Source organism: Tachypleus tridentatus, chromosome 6 (assembly GCF_004210375.1).
Source record: "Tachypleus tridentatus isolate NWPU-2018 chromosome 6, ASM421037v1, whole genome shotgun sequence".
Classification (NCBI taxonomy): Eukaryota; Metazoa; Arthropoda; class Merostomata; order Xiphosura; family Limulidae; genus Tachypleus; species Tachypleus tridentatus.
Genome location: NC_134830.1, coordinates 134,261,233 through 134,288,244, shown reverse-complemented (window position 1 = coordinate 134,288,244; position 27,012 = coordinate 134,261,233). Strand labels below are relative to the sequence as shown.

At 34.5% G+C, this 27,012-nt stretch overlaps 1 protein-coding gene across 1 annotated transcript in view; it reads right to left on the bottom strand.

Annotated features, from left to right (window-relative positions):
* The window catches only part of LOC143253719 (homeobox protein cut-like), a 101,969-nt gene that overhangs the window by 11,997 nt on the left and 62,960 nt on the right, over nucleotides 1-27,012 (bottom strand). The window contains exons 6-10 of the mRNA XM_076508007.1: nucleotides 19,947-20,080; nucleotides 18,629-19,177; nucleotides 8,924-9,948; nucleotides 2,730-2,997; nucleotides 1,822-2,180 (exon numbers count right to left, since the gene is read on the bottom strand). Of these exons, the coding sequence (XP_076364122.1) occupies nucleotides 1,822-2,180; nucleotides 2,730-2,997; nucleotides 8,924-9,948; nucleotides 18,629-19,177; nucleotides 19,947-20,080 (2,335 nt within the window). The remainder of the gene's footprint in view (nucleotides 1-1,821; nucleotides 2,181-2,729; nucleotides 2,998-8,923; nucleotides 9,949-18,628; nucleotides 19,178-19,946; nucleotides 20,081-27,012) is intronic.

Sequence of the window (27,012 nt, the reverse complement as noted above, 5' to 3'; positions counted from 1 at the left end):
ACAGCCATGTGAAGTCAGGTCTTTGATGTAAATAACCCATATATTATGAGATACAGAGAAATTTCCACAATTGGGGTAAATTTCAACTTTCCTCTTGTTGGATCTTTATGCCTATTTGCTGTTCTCCTCAATCCTCCTCTATTTGTCTCAGGAGATGATTTTCTGTTTTTCATTAACAAACTGGGTCAAACAATTGTTGTTATAACACAATGTTATTCAACATACTGTCAAGTTTGTTATTTTTGCTATCAGAAAACCCATGCACTCATAGACAATTTTGCTTATATAAATTAGTTTTTATTTTATTTGGTCCAAAATTCAGCTAATTCCTATTTTCTAGATGTCTGGTTAGCTCATTGTTTCTCATTTGAACTGGTAAAGCTGGATGTTCATTTTTCAGGTATTGCCACTTTGATGTATTAACAACTTCTTATTCCTCACAGTCTCAACTGTAATGATCATGTCTCCTACATTTATAACAGTTCCTATTTTACTGACACCATCAGTAATAATTTTTATTCCTAGTAAGATTTAAACTTCAGGTCTTAGCAACATGTCCTTTTAAGTTACATTTCAAATGGCTCTTATCTTATTGTTTATTTCTTCTGTTTTGTTTAATTACTTAGTACATTAATCATTTCTGTTCTTCAATACTATTGCCAGAGGAAGTTGATATTTCAAAACTGGCTGATCTGATGATCATGTAACTTCCAGATGGTGTCTTCAGTTGTTTATCTGTTAATTTAATAAATTTAACTTCTATTGCCAACTAAAGAGCTTCGTTTAGAAATATACACTGAATTCTTTTCAGCCTAGTTCACTTATATCTGTCTGTTATGGCGTCTATAAATTGGTTATGTGATAACAAATTCATTATTTCATGAGGAGTGTGTGTTGATCTAGTTGGGTAAAATTTTCCAAGTCTTCCACAACCCTGGCTGAAGTCTCTTCTTAACTCTGTACCTGGTACTGGAACATTGTTTTAGATGCTTCTTTCTGATGTATCACTCAAACCAGTTGGATAAGGCAGTTACCAATATTTGGTTGTTGTTAAGAATCTCAGTTGAAATGTTACTTAATAATGTTAAGCTGGTCCTGTCAAATTAGAAGCAAGATGAATACTTTGTTGCTCACTATTCCACTTGTTCCCCTTAGGAATGATTTTAAACTGAGTGTGGTATGCATCACATGCTAATTTTCCATTGTAGTTCCTTGATTTAGACATGTTGTTGACTAGTTAAACTCTGGAACTGTATGTGGTTGTGACATGGCTGGAGTAGTCCAGGAAAGTGCTGTAGTAAAAGATGGTTTGGCAGTATTGGTAATAGATGTGGACCAAATAAGTTCTCCTATTCCATATTTTGTAGTAAATTGCCTTCAATCTGATTTAACTTTGTTCTTAATTCTTCTGTAAATATTATATCATGTTCTTTTGAAACTCCTCTCTTTAAATTGTTTCCTTTCTCTTGATTTTCTTTCATTTTCTATAAATTTTATCTTGATCTTGTTGGGTTGCTTCTTTAGAATTACTTGGTATAAACAATGAGAAGTCCTATTCATGTAATGGTAACAAATTAGTTATTTCCTGTATAATGCTTACTACAGACAGCATTCACCTTGACACAAGTCATAAGTTAATGTACTCTTCTTTCTCCAACTTGGATGAAATGTTTAAACTATTACATCATTATCAAGTTTTCACATATTCTAGGACTATTTTTATGACCTTCCTATATTTAACTTCATCATCATGACTAGAAGTTCCCTCTAGCAAAGAAGGAAATTATAACATTGAAAATATACATTACAATAATATTTTACCTTTTGTCCTATGTTGTGTGCCAGTAGTGTATCTTTTATTTTGGAAGTGATGCTCTGTGTATCTAAGTCTGTGGTCAAAGCAGCCATCTCATACACAGATGGCTCTAAAGCGGTTACTGGTATAAGACTATGATGGGGCTTCTTGGAGCTTGTTTGTATTCTTTGAGTTGTGGAAACAGTACTGGTTGGGCTGCTAGCTGCCAATGAGATGTTTGGTGAAGATTCTGCAGTGGAAGAGGTTGAAATCTGCAGGTCCTTGGGCCGAGGAAACTTCAAATTTAGTGCACTCTGATTTTTGTCAAATATACTATGATGTGATGACACAGGTTCTATAGGATGATGTGGCAGTTTGCTGGAAGCTATTAGCAGAATGACATACTTCATTGTAATTTAAAAAAACATAGATAGGTTAAACAGATTATATTAAGTAAGTAGCTGTTCTACATGTGCTGTATCAATAAAGTTTGTTGAGATTAAAATCTAAATAATAAATGTTTGAAAATGTTCAACACTGTACAAACTTTTTATGAAAAGTTGTTACATGTGACCTACAATCATGCAAAGAACTTTAGGTCTAATTAACTTTAAAAAACGGTTACATTACTCATGCTTTATTAATTCTTAACTTATGAAGTCTGTCTGAACAGAACAGGATGTTTCTTAATGAAAAAAAAACCAACTAAGTATTAGAATAAAATTATGCATGACTGGTATTATTAGCTCAGTATTATACAAATTATGTATTCCTGTTATCAGAGGAAAATTATATCTTTTAATCTATGATAAATTAACAAATTCACTTTGTCTACTCCTTTATTGCATTTTATTTATTTCATTAAAATTAAAACTGATTGACTTGAATAAAAAATTGGTAACAATCAAATATAATATATTTTCAAATGTCATACCAGGTATATTAACAGATCCACCAAAGCCTCCTATTCGCATCAATTTTTCTGGAGGAAGTTTGTACTGGGAAGCCACTAGCTTATGAACTGCATTTTCATCCTCAAGGAATATTTTCATGCGAATAAAGGGTTCCCGGCCTTTCTGAGTTAGCATATGCCAAGGTTTAGGTCTTGCTAGAAGATCTGAGACAGATCCTTGCGAGAGTCCTAGAATGTTCTCACCAAACAACCGTTGACTTATGGAATACTGACTCAGATGTTCTTTCACCTGATAATGTTTTAGATACATAATTAATTTTGAAAAACAAAATGTTCTCAACTAGCATAAAACTAGTTTGTTTTATACACTTAAAGCATAAAACTAATCTAAAAAAAATGTGTCCAAATTCTAAGTAATAGAATTTAATAAAGTCTTTATGGGAACACACTTTGAAACTCAGATATATAATAGCTTTGAATTCATGAACAAATATCTCATGTTCTTTGGAGTAAGTAGAAATGATACTACTTTTAAAACTATTAGAAATAAATGAATTAAGGGTTCTTTGAAAAAGTTATTTTGAAAATATACTTCCAGTAGGTACTTAACCTCCTCTCATGTAAATAGCTATTCTCTTCCAGTGAGGCCTGGCGTGGCCAGGTGGGTTAAGGCGTTTCACTCGTAATCTGAGGGTTGCAGGTTCAAATTCCGGTTGCACCAAAACATGCTCGCCCTTTCAGCTGTGGGGTCGTTATAATGTGACGGTCAATCCCACTATTCATTGGTAAAAGAGTAGCCCAAGAGTTGGCAGTGGGTGGTGATGACTAGCTGCCTTCCCTCTAGTCTTACACTGCTAAATTAGGGATGGCTAGTGCAGATAGCCCTCGAGTAGCTTTGCGCGCAAAATGAAAAACAAACAAACAAAATTCTTCCAATGCTGCCCTCTGTATGAAAAAAAAACGTTTATGCCTGCTACAAGTCTTCCATTTCCTCTCAATTGTAATTGACTAATTTCAGTGTGTTATTCATGTGATCAGAACTATCCCAAATGCAGTAAAATCTTCTAAACACTCAGTACTGAGGAATATTGTAAAGAGAAGAACCATAATAAGCTGCAAGTACTTCCACTGTGACCCATAGCACTGATGCATCAGTAAGTAGCAAGAGTATAAATGATGGAAAAATATAAACATTTGAAAAACATAAGTGAGGACTTATGTTGATTAGTTCAACTCTAAATTTAAAACCCAACTACTGAGAACCAACATCCAAGTGTGGGTGAGATGAAGGTTCACAATCTCAAAGGGATGAACTGCAATTTTGATGGCTCAGTCCGATTTAGTTTTGTTTCATATTGGAGGATATCACATCATCTACACCAGTAAAACATTATTGCCCTACTTTCAACTGAAAGGTTTTTAAATTATTTATAAATTTTGTTTCTATTTCATTAACCCATTTGGAAGGATGCCTCCTTGGTCCTTCTTCCCACCTCTCAAACTCCACTATAAGAATAGAGGTAGGAGAAACATGGTAGAGAGTCCTATTTTGATAAAAACAGACTATATAAGTTTATTTAATATCAAGGCATGCCAGATGTAAGCAGCTATCCCCTTCTGCTTTAGCCATGTAGCCCATGGGTGAGTAGAGTTCAGGATAGGCAAATTTATTAAGAAATTACATTGCAAGAATAAACCTACAAGTGACCTTGTAGAACTCCATATATTTGCATCATGCATTAAGTAGCCATGGAAATATATGTAAGTTGAAATGGTTTTACAGTGCAGATTTGGTCAGTTACACAACACTCACCACAGAGCAGAATCCAAACAATGAGTAATAATAAAAAAAGTGACAAGGCCCCTGAAAAATAAATAAAGAATAATGAAAAAGAACTTACTCAGTCAGGGTGTCACTGAAATATGAAGAATGGCTACAGGTTGGAGATGATAGCACACAGAGGAAGAAACCATGATTCTATGCAAATAGTGATAATTAAATAATTTAGATGTAGTCCACATGCCCAATTGAAGAACTTTTTTCAAAGGGAGATAAAGATAACACGCCAGTGAAAAAGTAAGGTTGCATTTGATGAGAGGACACAGGAGGAAGACAATAAAGAATAATAAGCCAATCAAATTAAAAGCTAAACCCAATTGGTGAGGATGGAAGGAGAAAAATCATGAGCAAAGGATGGCTGCCAAGGAATAAAGAGATGGGAATGGGCACCACAGAAGGAAGCCTTGCAGGCAATACAACAGCAAAGAGCATGTAGAGGACATAGAAGTCTATCTGGATCAGACCAATGATAGAGGAAGGAAGGGAAACCAGCAAAAAGGAGTTACCCTCATGAGTGACTGAAGTTTTGGGGAGGAAAGAAAATTCCAGATAAAGGAGAAGATATTGAGAATAATAATACATGAAGCATTGATGGCAGGTAAACCTAACATCTGATATTCACAGGCTAAAAGGAGAAGAAAGTAAGTCTTAAGGGAAAGGTGAAACAAGGAGCACATGGAAAGAAGTTCAAATGAAGGCAAAGTCAGGCAGTGAAGGACCACACTAACATCCCAATATGGAAGGCAGCTCCCTGTGGAGGACAATGAATCTGGAAGGAATGCATCAACAGAGAAGGAATGGAAGAGGTAAATACCCTCTAGTATCAGGAAAAATTAAAAGTGTGGGAGAAGACCCCTGACAGGAAAGCCAAGTGATGAAGTCTGTAATACAAGAAACAGTGGGTTGAGCAGGGAGAAACCAACAGTAGAAAATTTCCAATTTACATTGATAAACTTCAGTGGAGGAAGGGCAAATGGAATAAGCCAGAAAAAAAAGGTAACCACTGGGACAAGCTAGATCTTGTCATCAAAGACCAATTAAAAATCAGGCAAGAAGAAAGGAAAAACTAGATGAAGCACTGGTGACCAAGGTTGACCAAGAAAGGATGGCATGAGAGGAAAGAGCAATGGATGGGTAAGTTGTAGCTGAAGAAGCTATGAAAACCATGACTGAGCAAGCCAGTAAGGAGCTTTCAGAGGGAGTTGACATGGAGTGGCATGGATGACCAATATCATCTGGTGAAGAAGTTGAATGAGAGGATAGAGTATTTCTTTGTCCAGTCCTGGCTGAAAGCATTGACATCTAGATAAATAGGATGAGGGACAAGAGGCCAAAACAGAGGGAATTTGTAATTGAGGGATAGGGCAAAAGCATCAATGTGAGGAGTACCCCACTAAAGACAAAGCCACTGAAAAACAGGAGGATCAATAGATTACTCCATTGGATAGACATTGTCTAGTTCAGAGAACTTATCCTTGACAAGACTGAAAGTATCTGGAACATGACACTCAATAATATGAATATCTGTTGTGTAGCCCCCAAAAAGATGATCCAAATATGAATACAGAGGGATCAAGAATGGATGCTGTACTGGTGATTGAGATGAAAAAATTACAGATTTGTCAGAATGAATCATTAACAGATGATTTCTAGCCAGATTGGGAAAATGAACCAAAGAATGATGTACAGTTGGAAACTCCAGAATGTTGATATGATAACTTTTGGCTGCACATCAATACCCCATAACTTCCTGTTGATTAGCTCATGCTCCCAAATCATGAAGAGATGCATCTGTGAAAATATGTAAATCTGGAAGAGGATGAGGAACCAGGATCCACACCAATGTGTGATTCTTGTCCACCCATAAATACAGTTCATAAAGAATAGTGGGAGAAAGGGTAATAAGAGCCATCAAAGAACTTCTCAAGACATTCCGCTGGTCATGATGAGCCTGTATATGAACCCAGTATAAGTGGATAAGGGTTGCTATGGAACACCACATCCCCAAAAGTTAAAGAACATCAAGAGCTGTAATAGAGTGAGCAGTAAGAGAGTGAAGAAATGGGAGCTCCATGAATAAAGTTGAAGAATTCTTGGTTGGGCCTGACTGAGATGGCTAATGGAAGAAACACTCAAATGGACAAGATATTAGGTAGGTTATAGGAATGACTTCTCCAGGTCAATTAACCAGCACACTCGAGCCACCTCCAGGAGCAACTGACAAATGTGATGGGCAGACTCCCATTCCAAACAAACTAATAGGAGACAGTTGTTCATATAATAATAAATGTGCAATCTTAAAACAGTTAAGTGATTAGCAAATGCTCTGACAAACCAATGAAAACATACAGAACTAAAACAAGCCCAAAGAGCAGTGTGTGAGATTGATATATCGCCTTGTGATGAACAAACCAAAGACAGGGTTGTGGTTGATGAGATACAGGGATATGCAAATAAGCATTTGCAACATCCATCTTGGCCATTCACAAACTTGCAGAAAAATCCAACCTGAGGGTGAGAAATGGTTCTATGGTAAAATGTGGCAGATTGAGAAAGTGATTGAGGTGGGACAAATCTATTGCATGCCACAAGTCTCTGGTTTTGTTGGGGACAATAAATTGCCTGAAGAAAGATGATTAACAGATTCAATGACCTGTTGAAACAGAAATTTTATACCACCTCTGATAGATGCTGGCTGGTGATAGGATCCTGAGGCTTGAGGATGGAAGTGGGTCCTTGAGACAAAAGATGGGAGAAAGTCCTTCTGATAAAACTCAAAGACCCCACAGATCTATAAGGAAACATTGCTAGAAGCAATCATACAATCAAACTCCCACTATACTGCAACAAACTGGGTAGTCAGTCACCAGCATTGTTAGTGTGTGTATGTCAAATAATACAATAAGAAGAGAAGTCCATGGCAGGAGAAACAGGTAAAGACTGAAAAGCACTAGGACAGGAAATAGGAATAGGAGTTTGTCTTGGCTCTTACTGGGACAAATATGCTACCAAAGTTTAAGGGGTAGTATGTTGATGCACAGACTTCACACGATTCCCAAGTTTTGGAGACATGTTTGAGAATATACAGTGTACGAAAAGGTGTAATATGTAAATCCCTAAGATAAGGGGATGGTAAACAAACATGGAACAAGGCCACATCTCAACCCAGAAGATCCCAATAATGGAGAAACCACATGTGTAAAGTAAGATATGAAGACGACAATCTAGCCAATGTAAAGGTATTAAGGGAGAGGCATTTTCTTGAAAACCCTCAGGGTCACAGTGTATTGCTTTCGAAAGAGAGGAATATTAAACAAATAATGTAGAAGAGAAGTAAGGATAAGATGAAAATGTGAAAACTAAACATGGGTAAAATGCACAGGAAAATGAGGAGTCACCCCCACAAAGATAAAATTGACCCATGTTGAAACATGAGAAATTAATGCATACTGAACTGTAGCTTATGAAGAGCAAGGCATATTGACATCCTCAACCAGCTGTGAAGCAAGTTTCTCAACATGAATCCTGATATTTGGGGAAGTTTGGAAAACTAAATATGCAGAAGTAGAACTATCATGCAACAAAAGAAGACAGCAATTGTAAAAAATTGGGTGAATCATGTCTAAAAATGCAGTATTTGGCCTAGCTGATTCTGCAGGTGGGGCATAGGAACGTACAGCAAAATCTAGTTGTGGAAAAAGGCTTTCAAAATCTTCATAAGCATGAACAGATTCTGCTTCTTCAGGAGGAAGTGGGGCAAGTTTAGAAGGAGGACAATCAATATAATGATCAGTATCATGGTGGGTAATTCAATGACAGGTCTCCCCCACCTGCAGCCTGTAAAATAATGGAATGGGTATCATACTCGAAGTGGTAATATGAAACTTAGATTTCATTGTAGAAAGATATATATCAAACAGAAGTGTTTGATGTAAAAAAGTGTGAGAAAAAGTAAAGAGTTGGAAATGAAGTTAAAATACTTCAGTGTCAAAAAAAAATTGTAAAGAAATCTTACAAATGTGATAGCACATGAAGAACACAGAAGTATCTCTGAACAGTGATAGTTCCATAGAATTGAGTAGAGGAAATAACACTCATCGTGAGAGTATGTTACACTCTTATGGGTGAAGGGTTGTTGCATGATGGTTTGCAAGAGAAACACATCGATATCTGTTAATTCCAACTGAGGGGAGATAAAAGGCTTGTGGCATACGTAAAAATTATCTTGCATGTAGAAGGCAGCATGAATGAGAATAGCTACTTATGTGATTGGAGGGTGGATGTAATGTACCATATTGGAAATCTTTATCAGTTAGAATATGCAAATGGGTAATGAGATATTTTTGGCAAGTAAGTATACATAAATGAGACTCACATGTTTTACAATTTCCTCAGTGTTCAGATTATTGTATTGATCAAACTGCTGCTGAGTTATAGGTGGAAGAATTGCCTTTGTGGGTTTTGGAGGGCTGTTGGAAATACTTGTTAGGGATGACTGAGACAGCAGTGAGTTTGTTATGGACTGCATTTGTTGCAATGGTGATGCTGAAATGCTAAGATCTTCATCAGAATTAGGCATTTCAGCATATGACATTATGGATGTTGGAGGAAGGGGAATGAGGTTAGAGTTATGTTGATGTGGATCTGCTGCTTTGACAAGACTGCTTACAGCTTCTGTCTTTGGTCGTACTAAAGAGAAAGCACTTCCATGATGGCATATGCTATATGTTTCTGTACTGCATCCACTCTTTTGTTCATTTCTTTTATCTTGTGATTGCACTGTGGCGTCAATAGGCATTTCCAGTCGTGGCTGAGTATTTGCTATGCTAATTGGATGGCTGAATATTGTACGTGCAGTTTCATTTGTTAAAGCTGGAGCTGTAGTGAGATGGCTGAGATCTGTTGCACCTAAAGGAGAAACTTGGGACAGGCATGACAGCTCTTGATGATAGATGTTAAGAGCATGTCTTATTTCTTCTTGGTTGTGTTCATACTGGTTGTGGGACAAAAAGAAACCTTCTTCTACCCTTTGTCCCATAAGTTTTGCAAGTTCCTCTTGATAGATCCTAGAAACCATCTCCTTTGGTATGTCATCATTGTCGTATTTTCTAGATCGCCGATAATTATTGAGTGGGTATTGATCTCTACAATCATTATTACTATTTATTGACCCATCATTCCCAACAACTCCTTCAATGCCACCCCCTTCTCTTTCTTCCTCTGATCTGGGAGTACTTCCATTCTGTAAGTAATAACCTGCATTCCCATTATGCAGTGGACTCTTTTGGTTTTTGCTACTAGAACTAAGAATGGCATGTTGAGCCTCATTTAAAATTTGTGTAATACGTTCTTCTGCTACTGGGTCTTCTTGCTTACTTGATGGAAGTCCTGAGTCTTTACCTAAGATACACCAAGTAGGATTAAAACACAGTGATATAAAATACACCATATAATGTAAGAAAAAGTCTGAAATATCAGTCTTCATGTTTGACTTATTAATAACTTTTTGTAAAGTATGCTTGAATGTAATTACTTCTCTTTAAATCATGTTGCATTTTGTCCCCTAGTGGCTCAGCAGTAAGTCTGTGTGTCTACAACACTGAAAATGTTTTAGCTATGTGCTTAGTAACCCATTACATTCTAGATGTTGTAGGTTATTATTTTACATATTAATGTTAAGATTTAATATTTAACTTTCTTAAATTTGATTAATACCAAATTATTATAGCAAAGTTATTTTGCAGAAATGTTTTTGAGTAATATCAGTTTCCTGTATCGTTATTTATTTTTTTATACTTTTAGTGACTTTTTGATAAAATTAGGAAACAAATGTGTGCATTTTTTCCAAACAGTTTGATAAATTAAGAATATTTTAAGTGAAAGCAAAAAGTACACGATAATGTTGAACACTTTTGTAAAATAAGAAACATTGGTATATAGTTTATTTACCTCTGCAGCCTCCTTCTTTACTTTCTTTGCAACTACCTCTTCCAAACCCTTAATACATTTATGAAGTGTTGAAAAATAATCCTCCTTTTTGTTACTATTACTGTGCAACTAGTTACATTTTTTAGTGATGAACAACATAGGTGATTATTAATACTTGAAAAACATAACAACAAGAATATTTCTACCTTTATTTTATATACCTAATTTGATATGTGTATATATAATATGGTGTATATCATACTGGATAAATCTTAATGAATTATCTATACTCATTGCTTTGTATGAAAATTCACAAATTAAATGTGATAATTTTGTGGAGTATCTGCTGTATGAGTACATACTGTATTAAGATTTGTAGATGTATATGTATATAAATACCTTTCATCCCTTGGAAATTACCTCATTTGAATATATTGTGATTATGGCTGAAAACATTACTAACACTAATGGGGTTTAGATGATAAATCAGTGCATTCTAACCATCATTAAATTTTGTTTTATAACCTTGTATATATACTAAGTTAGGAGTTCTTATATTAAGTCAGCTATATTGATTATTGGGTTAATTTTCATTTCCAATGCAGTTCATTACCTCCTCTCACACAAATAGATATTTTTCTTTAGTGCTGCCATCTATATGCAAAAAATTCAGCAGGTCACAAGTCTTCGAACTTTCACCCATCTATAACTCACTAATTTCAATGCATCTTGCGTACAGATTATCATACTTCAACCTTCCACCCATGGGGGTGCAACACACTCTCTTGATGCAAGTGACTCCCTCTATTTAATTATACTGAACTTTCATTTCTTATTTAGCAGTGCTCATATCAAGATATTTTTTGTTTTGGTGCTATTTATATTATTCAAATTCGTAATTTGTAATAGTTTAATGTTCGAAGTAGAATTTCTTCTTTCATTTATTTTCTATCTTTACATTGGAAGATAATTTTTCAGTTAACTTAATTCAATAGGCTTTTTTTCCCTTTTGAATTTTTATACATCAAACACTTTTATTTGATTTATATTCCAACTCTGAATTCTGAGGTTAATGTTATCACTTCAGGTATCATACCTCCTACAGAACTGTCTCACAAGCTGCAGTTTGGAGAGCCTGTCATTGAATTTATCTGTGATTGTCCATCATGATTTTGACTCTTCTATGTGTCAACTTCCTTCTCCTGAACTTGCCCCACTTCCTCCTGAAGAAGCAGAACCTGTTTAGGCCAGTGAGGACACTGATAGCCTTTTTCTACCACTGGATTTTGCTGTACCTTCCTATGCCCCACCTATGGAATCAGCTAGGCTTAATATGGCATTTTTAGATGTGATTTCACAGGTATGGGATGCTTTTTCCATTTTCCAAAATTCTTATGATCCCTGTTCTTCTGTGTTGCATGATACCTCTTCCACTCAGTATTTGGTTTTTCCACCTTCTCTAGGTATTAGGGTTCATGCTGAGAAATTTGCTTCACAATTGGTTGAGTGTGCCAGCATGTCTCTACTGACATGCACAATGGATCAGTTTGCATTAACTTAGCATCAAACTGACTTTCTGTTTCAGCAGCTGCAGTTGATTTCACCCATGTGTGGGTGGACCCTGATTTTCATGTGCATTTATTCCATGCCCTATTTTCCTGCTTTTATCTATAGTTATTTCCCTTCTACAGTATTTATCTACTATCCATCTCCTTTCCAAGGTGATCCACAGAGATCCTGAAGGTTGTGAGGGTTTTAGATGGAAAGCCTCTCTCTAATTACCACCATATTGGCTTGTTTGTCTTCTTCAGCTCTTACTTTACCCATACAGTTTTTCTGTTGTCGGGATCTCCTAAGTCAAGATGAAGTCTTGTCCCAGGTTCATTTACCACACCCTTACCTTAGGGATTTATGAATGGTCTCTTTTCCTTGGTGGCATGTTTTGAGTGAGGTATCTGAGACTTTGGAATCGTGTGTGGAGTCTTTGCACACACTACCCTTTCCTCTTAAAGTTGCATGTTTCTTGCAGTTATAGCAGAGAAAGCTCCGATTTCTGTTTCCGAACCCTCTCCTTATCAGCTTTTACCTGTTCCTCCTTTCAGGGATTACTCATTATGTCATCTTATTTGACATAGATGGACACATTTCCAAAGTACTGGTGGCCACTTTATGGGTTCTGGTTCAGCAGGAACTTGCTTGTCCAAATTTGTTACCCTTTCATGGCCTTTAGCCACAGATCCATAGATTATTTGGATTTTATCTGAGAGACTTGTCGTACAATTTCTTTCTCCTACTCCTTTACCTCAGGTATGTATTTTGTTCCCCATGCCTCAGGATTCTACTACCTGTCAGTGTCTGTCCAAGGTAGAACAATACCTTCTGTCTGAACAGGCCATTGAACCTGCTCATCGTCTTTCTCCAGGCTGTTTGTGATCTATAAGAAACCTTGAAGGTGGCAGCATCTAATATATTTTGTCCAACCTCAATCATTTTCTGATTCTGTCCCATTTTACAACAGAAATGTTTTACACTTTTAATGAGCTTTTTCTTTGTGTTTGTGGATGGCCAAGGAGGACATCATGATTATTTACTTGCATATTATGATATTTCATCAGTCGTAACTCTATTTTCAGTTTTTTCACCAAGGGATGGTTTATCAGTTTTAAACACTGCCCTTCAGGCTTGCTTTGGCCCCTAATATTTTTGTTGTGTTGCAAAGTGTTTGCTTATCATTTAAATGCTCTTGGGTTGTGCTTTCATCATTGCATGGATGACTGACTACCATTAACTCATTCCAAACAGGAGCCTACCCCTTACACTCATTGGCTATTCCTGGAGGTGGCTCTGATGGGTTGGTTAATCAAATTGTATAAGTCATTTCTTCAGCCTACCCAATATCTTATTCATTTGGATGTTTTTTCAACACCCATCTCAGATGAGCCCAACCTTCTCCCCTTTGAATTTATTTAATGAAACTTTCTGTTCTACACATTCTTACTATTCCTTCTGTTGAGATTCTATCACTTTTGGGGTTGTGGTCTTCCATGGTAGCTTTTATCCCCTTAGGTCATGCACATATGCAGACTATTCAATAGGCTCTTCCTGACCAGTAGAAGCTTGGACAAGACCCTTTGATAGCTCCTATTTTCCTTCCTCCTACCCTTGTCAGTGTTTTGCATTGGTAGTTGGACAAGACTCACACAACAGTGAGTGCCCTTCTTCCTTCTCCTCATCCATATTTACACATTTTAAACCTTTAGCCTTTAGGGCTGGGGTTGTGGGTCAATCAAAAAGAAGCTACAGGATATTGGTCTCTGACTGAAACATCTTATTCTGTCAAAATCTTCTTGCTGTACATCATGCTTTGGTTCATTTTCTCCATTCGCCCAGAAATTGTATGGTAAAGATCCATTCCAACGTTTCCACAGCAGTTGCTTATCTCAGTTATCAGTGCCACCCATTCTCAATCCCTATACTTCCACACTCTTTATCATTCCAGATATTTTATCCTTTATCCAGATTGTTCTTTCTTCCCCAAATCTTTGGTGGTTGTAGAGGTTAACCCTTCCTTTTTATTGATTTCCTTTCATTCCATTTCCCATCTTTATCATTGGCCTGATACAGATAGGCTTTTATGTCCTGTAGTGCTCTTTGTTATTATAATACCTGCAAGACTTCCTTCCATGTTAATCATTCCTACCTCTTTATTCCTTGGCAGCCATCCTTTATTTGTGATATTTCTCCTTTTACTCTCACCAACTGGGTTCAGCTTTCAATTTGATTGGCTTGTTACTCTTTATTGTCTTCCCTCCCATACTTTGTTCTGTGTGACCTCTAATAAAATTCAACACTACTTTTTCACTGGTGTCTCATCTTCATCATAGTTTGGAGGGCATTCTCCAACTGGACATGTGAACTACCTCTAATATGTTTTTCTCACTGTTTGCATAGAATCAAGATTTCTTCCTCATTCTTCACACTTCAGGGATACTTTGACTGGATATGTTGTCTTTTATTACTCTTTTCTTCCTTTTCAGGGGCCTTTTTCCTCTTTTTTTTTCTTCTATTCATTGTCTAGATCCCATACTGTGGCAAGTGGTGCCTGACCAGGTATTCTTTAACCATTCAAATCTGCAATGTAAGAACACGTTGGCTCATATATTATGATTCCATGGTCATGTAATGCACACTGTAGAGGTATGGTGTTTCACAAGATCACTTGTATCTTTATCTCATGATAGTTTTGCTTCATAAGTTTGCCCATTCCATACCATACTCACCTATAGACTACATGAGTAAAGCAGAAGGGGATAGGTGCCCATTCCTGCTATGACTTGTATTGAATAAATTGGTATGGTCTGATTTTCAAAGTAGGATTTTGTGGTCTCAAGCATTCCTCCCAACTCTTCACCATATTCCCCCTTTTCTTCTAGTGGAACTTGAGAGTTCTTATCATTTTACAGTTTTAAACCAGCAGGGTGGTGGATCATGGAGGCATCCTCCTGAATTTGTTTATAAAATACAAATAAAGTATAAATTATTATAAAACCATTCAGTTGAAAGTAAGGCAGTGGTGTTCTGCTAGTGTAGATGATGTGATATCTTCCACCATATAACATGGGAATGAGCTATTAAAATTGCAGTTTACCCTTCATGTAGGATCCATCAACTTACCCCCACATAGATGTCAGTTCTAAGTGGCTAGCTTTTGGACTTAAAACTGAATCAATCAACATAAGTTGTCCCACATGTATTATAGATGTCTCTATTTCATCACCCATTTATATTCTTGTTATTCCATCTGTGTTGTGGGGCACAGTAGAGGTACTAGAAAAATACTACAGTTCTTCACTTTGCACTTTTGTTCAGTGCTTAATAATAATAGTATTTTCTACAATTGGAGTGGTTCTGGCCATTATTTAACTGTGGGAGATGGTTTACATTACACACAATTTTTTTTTATGCCAGATGTGGAGTTACTAAATCATTAAATTTCTTACGTTGTTATCCTGAGCCTATTCATAAGTGAAGAGTATGAGACTCCCTGTGATCTCATGAACTTGAGGTAAAGATAGTATGATCATCTTTCCTACCTTCACATAGGTGTTGGTACCTGGTGGGTGGGTTTGGATTGTAGTTGACTAACTGATGATATGATCCTCATTCTACCCTGCATAAATACCAGTTCCCAGCATTATGAGTTTTGGATGTAGATGACTTGCCATGCACAGTTTGTCACACCCTAGCCACTCTACACCTAGGGGTACATCTTTTAATTTTACCCATTTTTATATTTTAAGAGATTGAGTGTAATAAATAATGTATGGTTTGAATCACTATCCTACTCTAGTTCTTACCCATTTGAATGTGCTTTTCCATTTTTCCACTCACATATACATGACATTTTTCCAGGCAAAGAGTATACCTCGTTCAGAAATGTTGCAGTCACCTATGCATTATATTCAACTCTGAAGATCTCCTTTTGAGGAATGTCCTTATGATGGTTTTGAAGGATGTTTCTTTCTTTTCATCACACAACTCCCTTCACCTATTCAATGTGGGTTTCTAGCTCTTCATGTGATAGGAGGTAATGTACCAGATTGGAAGTTATAGTTTTTCTGTAATGAAAATGTATTTCTGATAGATACTTACCTCTTCTCTCACTTCCTACCCATCCTAGAGCTTTCATTTTCTGTCAACATTTAAAGCAAGAGTTCGATAGAACTGAATCAAGGGAGTTAAATGCATCAGAGTACATTATGCTCTTTTGGTGGAGTGTTGTCGCATAATAATTTGCATGTGAGATGCATTGGAATTAGTCATTTCCAGATGGGTGAGAGTGTTAAAGCTTGTGGCATGTGCAAAAATGTATTGGATATAGGGGGCAACACTAAATAAGAATATGTGAGGAGAAGTGAGTGCTTATGGGAGATACGTTTTCAGTGTAGGAAAATTAAAACTTCTATTCTCTGTAGGTGGCTTGCTTTGACAGGTGGTTAATGATAATTATATGTTATTTTAATTTTTTACTGATGTTACCTTATTTAAGTGGTTTTCAAGCTGTCGGGGGCACAACCATATTTTGAGGTGTGTTTGAGAAGTGTCAGGAAAACGTTTTGTTTTTTGTTTTTCGTTTCTTAAGCTAAGTTTTTCCTTTCATGACTGGTTGTAAATATGTCATGACTTAAATGAGTTGAATTCTTATTTTTTCGTGAGCAGAGGAAAAAAATGGGCATGACCTAAAATGTTTGAGTTTCACTGCTTTAGTTCATTCTTTGTTATGTGATGCTTTCAAACAATCTTTATTATTATTATCTTTAAGATATTTGAGTTCATTCTCTCCTTGTAGGAATTATTACACAAATTATCTACAATATCTGTTAAACCACCATTAGAAAATGTTGCTGTTGTCACTGTATCATTTTGGAATTAAACAAAGAAAGCCAAAACAATAATTTTTTTAATAAATGCACCCTTGAAGTGTGAGGAGGAATAACAGTAGCACAAAAGATAAACATGTTCAGTGTCCAGGTGATTGTCCTCAGAACAGAACCTAAATTTTGTCAATAAAATGGGTTACATGTACTGTAAACCTATCTCATGTTTCATACTAACAATATGTTTCAACAAATCCACTTCAATTATTTAAAACCATTAATAATTAAAAGGCAGTCATTATGTAGTTAAATAAGTTGGGAATAAAATAATATTATTAAGTGAATTTTAGTTTGATGTGCTACTTCTTGTTCTCAGCCCCTTGTGGCATAACAGTATGTCTGCAGACTCACACTGTTAAAAACCAGGTTTCGATACCCATGGTGGGCAGATCACAGATAGCTCATTGTGTAGCTTTGTGCTAAATTCCAAACAATCCAATCCAGTCTTATCTCAAATCTGTTCCTGGGTATATACATTAACTGTCAAATGTGGCATTCTCTAACGAATGTACACAGAACAGCATATTATCTGTAATTGTAATTTATAGGTTTTGGTAATACTGATGTGTGAAATGGTACAGCTATGCTAATGTATGTGGTATTTATGTGTCAAAATACTGATGTTTGAAATAGTAGTTATAATAAACCATATGGTATTGATGTGTCAAATTACTGATTGGCCAAAATGTATAATACAAGTATAGAAATGTTAAATTTATGTTGAATAACACCTGAAATTCATGAAAAATCACCATTATCACAAACACTCTACTTGTAACACATCAATCTATAATTAAAACCACATTGTAGAAAGTGTTCCTATACCAACTTCTCTCTTAGTATAATTGAGAGGACCTTAATTGTAACTACTTACTACCACCTACTGGTGTCATCTATAAAATATTATCATAAATTTATAACATATTACAGTTCATCTCTGGGTATAAATTATATGTACCAAAAAGTGAATTTCAGATTATGTTAAGCTGAAAGAAAATTTCATGAATACTTTGTCATTTAAACAATAATTATTTTATGTTGACTTAATTAAATAATTAAAACTTTCTCACACTTGTTAGTAGTTCAGTATGTGCAAAATTAAACAAACTGAACTCTGTAACTGGTAATCAGAATTTCAACACAAACCTATATTTAAGAGAGAAGATATAAACAAATTTCTAATACATATTTTGTTGTTTTAATGAGTTTTTATTAAAACCAGTACTTATTGATTTACGTTGTTCTACAATTACTTTAATTTTATAACTTTTGTACTTTAAGTACACATTGCAATACCTAAAAAAAGTTATACTGAAAGTTTTGAATAAGTGTACTAAACATCTAGAAATATTAATGCAATGTTTAGACAAGTATACTTACAATAAATATTTATACTTCCTTGTACTTGATAGTAAAATATTATCATTTTGTTTTGATGAGATAAATAAAAAGCATGAAAACTTGTTGTTTTTCATATTATGATGGCAATTTTCTCATATCAATTTTCGATAATTTACAGTTATGAAAAGTATCCTTATTTCTTCCATCTGTGCCTTGATCTTTGATGAAAACTGAATTATTTGATATCATGTGACATCTGAGATCAAAGCACGTGACACAATTATATATAGATGAATATTTTTGTAATATATAGCAATTAAAACACTAAGTAATGAGCTAATCAAAGTAAAGAAAGATAAATTCCAATAACAAACCTTTCTTGGGTACCAAGGCTCTCAGCATATAGATACACTTATCATCTGAAGCCCAGGCGTGCATTTTTCTGTAGGAGTCCCTTCCTTTTTCTGTTAGTTTTTCCCAAGGCTTTGGCTTTGAAAGCAATTCACTGACTGTACCTTGAGAAAGCCCAAGCACAAATTTAGCGAAAACACGCTGCCCAATGTTGTTCATGCTTAACAATTCTCGTACACATCGTGAAATGTTTAATGTGTTCAAAGTTTCATCAACATACTTTTCCATACATTGACTCAGGTATTCTTGGAATTTGTCTAAAGTTACGTGATTAAAGGGAAAAACTTTAGATTCAAAGCTATCTTTTGAAGGGCTGGATATAATGTCTCTTGTAGACTGTTCTGTGGTAGGACATATATCCTGAGATGGATTGAGTGAAGCTGGAGAGTTTCTGTAGTCTTTCTTCACTATGTTTGTATATGTGGACACAATTTCTTCTCCTAAGAGAGAGCCAAATGTTTCAACAGTTTGAAATGGAGTTGGAATATTGTTCTTTTTATGAGAAGGAGAACCTACAAGAAAAGAATAAAATTCTGAGAACTGCAATTAAAGGCAGTATATTTGAACTGAATACTTAGTTCAGACTACTATACATTAAAGGTTAGTGATGCCTTCACTTACGTTGTCCTAACTTATATAAATATCAACAAAATCAATAATCTGTGGCATATAAATATGTATATATATTTGTGATGTGAAATGTAATTATCAAATGTATGTCTGCATTATGTTATTAAAGAACACTTTAACACATTTGGTTTAACCAAGTAGATAAATGTAAGCCATTTAATAACAATAAAAGTTTATAGAGCACAAATTAAGTAATCTGTAAGACATGCAGTTCTTTATGAAGAATTTCATAATGTAGCACATTTAACACAAATAAAGTACTCTACAAAAAATCAGTACATGCTTTCATTAAGCTGATCACCACTTTTAACCACTGCTAACCCTAAATACTGGAGAGTTACAAAATAGCAAATATATTCATTATGGTTATCTCTCACAAAATTGTTAAAATAATGACCAGATATAAAATTTAAGCCTTAATTTAAAAAAAAAAACTTTTCATTTAGTTCTTCCCCATCTAAAGTCAGCACTACATGTAAGTAAGATATTAGTAAGTTTTGTACCTAAATACAAAACTTACACAAAAACAGACAAGTGCACAAGTTTAAAGATATACATTGATGCAGAATTACTACATTGCTATATACATTGTAAATACAAGTCTCATCTGAATGATTAAAACAAGAGGAATTTTTTAAATTTCTGATCTACCTGATGAATTAGATCTAGTGTTCTCTGTGCTCCTTTTTAAATTAGGCTTTGAGGTGGTGACTGGCTCTGATTTTGTAATATTGTAGGTTTCATTGTCATTCCTGCTGTCAGAAAAATCTACAGATTTCAGGATACTGGAATACAAAAAAAAATACAACTAAAAATGTTGACTTTGAAATTTTATCTTAATCAAATGAGGATAAAGAATGTTGGCTATAAATCTGAATTTACTAAGTGTATCTGTAGGAACTGTGGCAAGCTTTTAGTACAATGTACTAGACTGTTGTACGTAAAGAATCAGATGTGTTACCAAAATGTTTGTATTCAAGAAATGTCTTTGAATTAAAGACACCAGTCTAACTAGGACTCTGAAAAGTTTCAGTGCAAGGTGACGTTTATGTGTTGAATAAAATATTTTTCTCCATTGTACAGTTTACATACTTTCTAGATCCTCCAAAAGGTACATATATGGAGGATTTGTTTCAATATCCGTTTTCCTTATATTGAAATTTGTTCACTTTCCTTTACCATGAAATACTGCTAAATCACTAGTGTAGTGGAAAATGTAAAGTTGATACATTTGACATCAATAATGTATAAAATGATGTAAAATGTCATAACGTGTACACTTTGATCCCTATCTGTACACATAGGGTTACAGAAAAAACAGTAACATGACTTTTTAAACTAACTTGGAATTATCCCAAAGTACTTATTAGTTTTCAATAGTTTGGCATTAAAATATTATGCATGAATCTCTTGTCATGGAAAACTGAAATATGAATGTATTATAATTTTCAAAATTTGTATTGACACTGAAATTTCCACAATTAGAACTTTTCCATAAGTTGTATTATAGATTCATCATTTTTAGAGATGTTACTGTTTGAAGTTAAGCACAAGGTTATATAAAGGACCATATGTGCTCTGCCTACTATGGATATTAAAACTCAGTTTCTAGCATTGTATATCTGCAGTCATACTGCTGTGCCACTGGGAGGTTTTACAGATGTTTTCATAAATACATGAGATTCACAAAATAGTACTACCTCCACTCACCTAAAGCAAACTCAACCTTGGTTTACTTCTATTGCTAACAGTGCACCAGTCTTTTATACCCCTCTGATTTTGTACCATTACAGAACATGTGACTACCCTACATCAATCATACTGCACATCTACACTAGTGCAGGTAGTTAGTTCCATTTACTATTCTAATACAGTCCTCACTTTGTTGATTAGCATTTCAGTGTCTTGATGTATGTTTAATTTCCTTTATATGTGACTCCTGCTGTTTCATTTGTGATTGATTATCAGTCTTTCATCAGTTTTAACTTAATATTTTGACTTTCATGTTTTCTTTTGAAATTTCATTTAGGTTTGTTTTTGGAAGTTTCTTATATGAATACAAATTTTATTGTGGTGGATAATGAAGTTTCCACCTGTAATTAAGAAAGTGATGTCAGTAGTCTCCAGTGTGGCAGGTTTACAATATTTGCTGAGGAAATTTGAGCTATAATTTACAGGGTGTTGGTCACTTTTCTTCAGCTGTCGGTTAATTTTCCTTTTCTCCTGAACATACTTCTGAAAATTAATTTCATCAGGATGAAGAAAACTGGACTCTATTTTTCCAGCCTTGGGTTTTTTTGGTTAGTCACATAATGCCGATAGTCAGTTTATCGATCATATTTTTCCTACATCTTATTAATCAGGTTTGTCAAATTTTAAATGTTTCATCTTTAGCCCTTAATTCCTCTCTTTCTTTGTTAGATGAAGAACCTTGTTCAGATTGTTGTCTTCTTCCTCTCTCATCTGACTTCCTGCTCAATGTTTTGCTGATCATTTACTGTTGGGTATGTATATGCCCCATCCTCCTCATTTAATGGATCTGTATTCTTAAGCTCACCAGCATGCCTCGAATGTTTCTTGAATTCCCAATGTATGGATTGGCTCCTCCCTCATGATGCTCAAATATGGGGCCTTTAATCCATTTTAATCAGTTCCAGTTTTTTAGGAATCATCTTTCTTTGACCACCCTTTTATTTATAAATTCCTCCTTGCAGTTGTTGTCTCAAACCTTTCAACAGCCACCAGATCAACGTTTGGCTGCAATCAAGAACTTCCTGTGGTCTACTTTGGCTCATTCATTGACATCTATACTTTCACTCTACATCTGGTTATTATATTGTTGAGATTTGTTAGGAAAGTACACATTACTTGAGGGGGTGCATCTTTCATTTCTTCTCTGAAGAATTCTCATCAGGTCCCACTTATTATCAAAATGGTTTGGGGTCAATGTGGTAAGGTTACACTTTTTCTTGTCATCCCTAGACATTCATTTGTATAATCCTACTGTTCTTGTCCAATCTTTACTTGTTCCAGGTTCCCTGTGCCCCTTCTTCCTCTGCCTGTCTCTTACCCTCAGTTTTACCATTCCTCTAGAGATCAATGTTATAGGTGAGAAGATATACATTCCAGGGCAGTTAAGAGACAGGTTGCAGCAGTTTTCAACTCTTTGGAAGCTTTTAACAACAGATTCATGGGTTTTACAGGTCCTGCTAGAGGGTCTTAGCCATCAGGTTCAATCCTCTTACCTGGTTTCCTTCCCACACAAGTAAAACACGAAAAACTACTGAAGTAAATACAATTCAGTTTATTTTTCTCTACAGAGTTTTTTAAAGATATTTGATATTTTTCAATTTTTTTCTCAGTTTTTAAAATTCAAAATTAGTATTTGGAAAATTGAACAAGTTGAACTCAACTTTAAACAGTTTCTCAAATTTTACCCTTGATTTCTATATCTGTAGGGGCAATACAGAAGGAACAGCAACAAACATTTTTCTTTTAGTTTTTGTTTGTGAAATTTTCTTTCAGGACAGCTGGTATGGGTACTAACACTTTTAACCAAAATAAGGCAGAGAACAATGTTTTCAATCTTCTTAGATCATCTTCAGGTTAACCAAAAGAGTGTTTGCAACTGACCATCGCAGGGCACGTCTATGAAGACGAGGGTGTAGACAGGTACGGGATTGTAGGGGGTGTTGTAGTTAGATGTTAGGTTATTAATTAGTATAGGTATAAGGGCGTTCCTTTGTATTGGTTTAATTTTGGTTTTAGTTGTTGTATATATAGGTCTGAGATGCATTTTTACTTCAAGTAAGTTTCTCGTCATCACGGAAGTTCATTTCACTTCTTCGGTTTCTTCTGTCTAAATATGATTGATTATGTGTCTAATGTGGTCATCCTATAGAAAAGTTCAGTTTCATTGTTTGTTGTAGAAGATTGTATGCATTAAATCATCGTCACTGTCACAGAAGTAAAAGTATTTATGAAAAATTTATACCACAAAATTATCAGATATATTTTTCTCCATATATTAGTAACATCTTACCAGTAAGTGCTGAAGTCATGCTATGTTTTAACATACTTCCAGAATAAATTTTAATACAATACAGTTTAATATAATAACACTCAATAAAAATGAGTTTATTGAATAATTTGAAATAAGGAATTATAATAACTGGTAATTGAAGAAATGATTTAATCCATTCCCCTACTGCACAAGTTAATACGACTAAATAGGTACTTGTCAGCACCAACTGTAATTCATCTCTCTGTAAAAATAATTAAATATTTTGTGAAATAACTTAGAACCTTAAAAACGAACATATGATAGTAATTAATAATTTAACTCTGTCTTGTTATTTTTTATTTTAAAATAATTTAATAAATTATATTACTAAAATCATGGGAGTTTTAGTAGCCTGCAGCATGGTAAACAACATATCTTAGGTGAAGTCTGAAAGTTAGATATATTAAAGAAAATATTAAATTTGTTCATTTGAGAAATCAAAGAAAATGTTTTGAAATAGGTTCTTCAAGTTTCATGCATTCTTTAATAACCACTAAACATTATGCAAGTAAGCATTATGTAGTAGAGAACAGGAGGTTGAGTAGGCTACATTAACACAATTTTTGTATATATGCAAATTAGGAAGTCACAGGACAACTGCAGCTGATATAATGCTGCAGTGGAACATAATCTATTGTGATATTATTTGGTATTTCATTGGTAGAATTATGTCATTCAAAATTGATTAATATCAGGAAAAACATGTAATAACCCTTTCTTGATACAAAATATTTATACACTCAGTGACTGATCATATAGGTGTGTTCAGATCTTGGATTGAAATTTCCAAGATTGAGAAGTTTTACTGTATTTAATAACATTGGAAAAAATGAATGCAAATCAGTGTGAGGCTCCAGACCCATTCAGAAAGAGATGTGCAACAACTCGCACCAGCCCATACAAAACATAATCAAGTAAGATCTCAATATAGAATTGTGGTCAACTAGGTATAGATTCACCAAGATAATGCTTCAGTCATATGTTGTATTTAACCATTACAAACTTCAAATAGCTGAAAAATGCAATATGACATCATATAGTTTATTAATAAGGTGAGGTTCCAAAATAGTTCTAATATCATTTGACCTCTGTAGGGGGGGGATTGAAAGAGTTTCTTATTGCTTAATCACTTCAATAGGCATGAGCTCATAGCTTTAAACATGTATGGTTAGAAAATTCTAGAGATAGATCTTCCTTTCCTGTAAAGTTATATTAACATATTTGGAAGGTGTCATTATTAATACTTCAAAACTTTATAAAAAAAAAAATAACTAGGTCAATCAAGTTATCAAACACGGTTAACTCAGGGAAACTGATTTTATATCAATCCAACATAAAAATAACTATTTTTCTATGTCTAAAACTTCAAAGTAAAAATATTAAACTGTTCATAATTTAATAGAAAAACCCTGAATATACTTAATGATGGTCTTAAATATTCTAATAATTTATAAGATTTAAAATACAAAGAATCACTTTTATTATGTAAAACTTATATTCTCTAAACACTTGCTAGCACAATGTTGTCTTATAAGAGCCAGTTGTCCAAGTACTGGTAGTTATGAAGAGTAGTACATTTAATTACTGAGGTGCCATGAATTACACCTTTAGAACTATTTTTCAAATCCTGTGCTGCCTTGACAACTTCCTTCATTGTTGATTTGCTCAATCTGATAATGAATATTATAATTTCTATTGTAACAAGTTTAAGCTAAGAATGTGGAAATCAACCTTAGACAACACCTCTTAACAAACGTTTTACCAAACCACATTTAAGTAGACTGAAAGCAAAAGCATAGAGCTGCATTTAAGGCCCTAGTTCAATAAGATTGTTGAGTTTAATGACAACTGTTCTTACAAGAATAGTAATGGGTATAAAGATGTGGCCAAAAAAATTTAACATTCTTTATTACTTTGTTAACAATACCAGAAGATATGTGCTCAGCTTCACTACAATGGTTTTCTAAATCACAACCATACTCCTCATATTGCAGTTGAGAATAATGCCAAAGATTGGCTTGAAGAGTGGTTTAGGTACTCATCAGATGAGGATGTTGTTATGGGTCAGCTTGAAGAGTGGTTTAGGTACTCATCAGATGAGGATGTTGTTATGGGTCAGCTTGAAGAGTGGTTTGGGTGCCTTGCAAATGAGGATGTTGCTAGAAATTGGCTTAAGGAGTCATTTGAGATTTCAGTATAAGAATATGTTGCTAGGGGTTGTCTTGAAGAGTAGTTTGGGTGCCTAGCAGATTAAGATGTTGTGGGAGGGTTGGCTTGAGGAGTGGTTTGAGATCCCAGTAGATAAGGAATTAGCTTGAAGAGTGCTTTGGGAGACCATTACTGATCTAAACACTTCACTGTTTGAGCTTTTATGCATACATGCAGTGCCAGATCAAGAGGGTCATAGGGTTTAAGCACCTACTGTTTGTAGGCCCTTCCAGCCATATAAGTTAAACGAAAAGTTAGATAAATTACAAATTTTCTAAGTATACATCATCATAGCTGTGCAAACACTGTATGAATTAACATCTTTATCAATAATATACTCATACCCTGTAATATATTGAATTCTATTAAAAATTGCTTAATATGAAATAAATTATGGAATTTAAAAGCTTTTTTAGTGAAATGAAAAGTGAAACACTTGTTTTAATTTTATGTTGTTTATGTGTGCTAGCTGTAGTCAAATATTGGCTGTACATTTATGTGAATGTGAGTACATAAATTAATGCGTATATACAAAAATATATCGTATAACTTAAAGATGTAATAATGTTTTTACAGTAAAATGTACATTTAATGTTTTTATATTTATTATTTTTTGGCTCTCAAAGATTAACTTTAGAGGGAAATTTTCATGGACCCATAGTTTTTTTAGGCCCTCAAATTTGTGTAGGTCCTAGGCACTGTGCCTAATAAATAATCTGGCCCTGCATACATGGAGGAAATTCAATTGTTGTGTCCTTTACCTCTACATTGTTTCAAAATCTTGCTAAGAGAATATCTTATACTGAAAAAGCATGCAACTTTCTACCAGAATTGGTGGCATTGTATGTTAAATGGTTGAGAATTAACTGTGAGTCAAATATACTGGTGACACATTATAACAAATCATTCTTATAAATTCAATGAACTCTTTACATAACAGGCAAAGTACCAGAAGGCAGAATATGACTACTGAGATAAGTATATTATTACACACAGTATGGGTATTAAAGAACAACTGTCAAAGTACAAGGTATTGTCAGTCAAGTACATGTCAATACGATAAAATTGTTAATACACCAGCAGGCTAAGTATAGTCATTGAAATCTATTATACAGTGTATTATGCACTGTCTGAACATCAGCAGGTTTGGTAGTACACAACAGCTATAAAAAGACAGAGTATTATCACTCAAATAATACTAGATAAAGTATTACAGTGCAAATACCAAAATGTTGAGTATAATCATTGAAATGTCAGTAAGCATATTATTATGTACAGTCTGATGACCAGCAGGTTGGGTATTACACACAAAAAACTGTTAAAAAAGTAAATTACTACAGTTTAAATACCAGTTGAAGTATTACACACTTTTTAAAACACAAAAAAGAATCTGTAAGTTAAATTGTTATATTTCTAAATGCCTTAGGTGTTAATGTATTGACATTT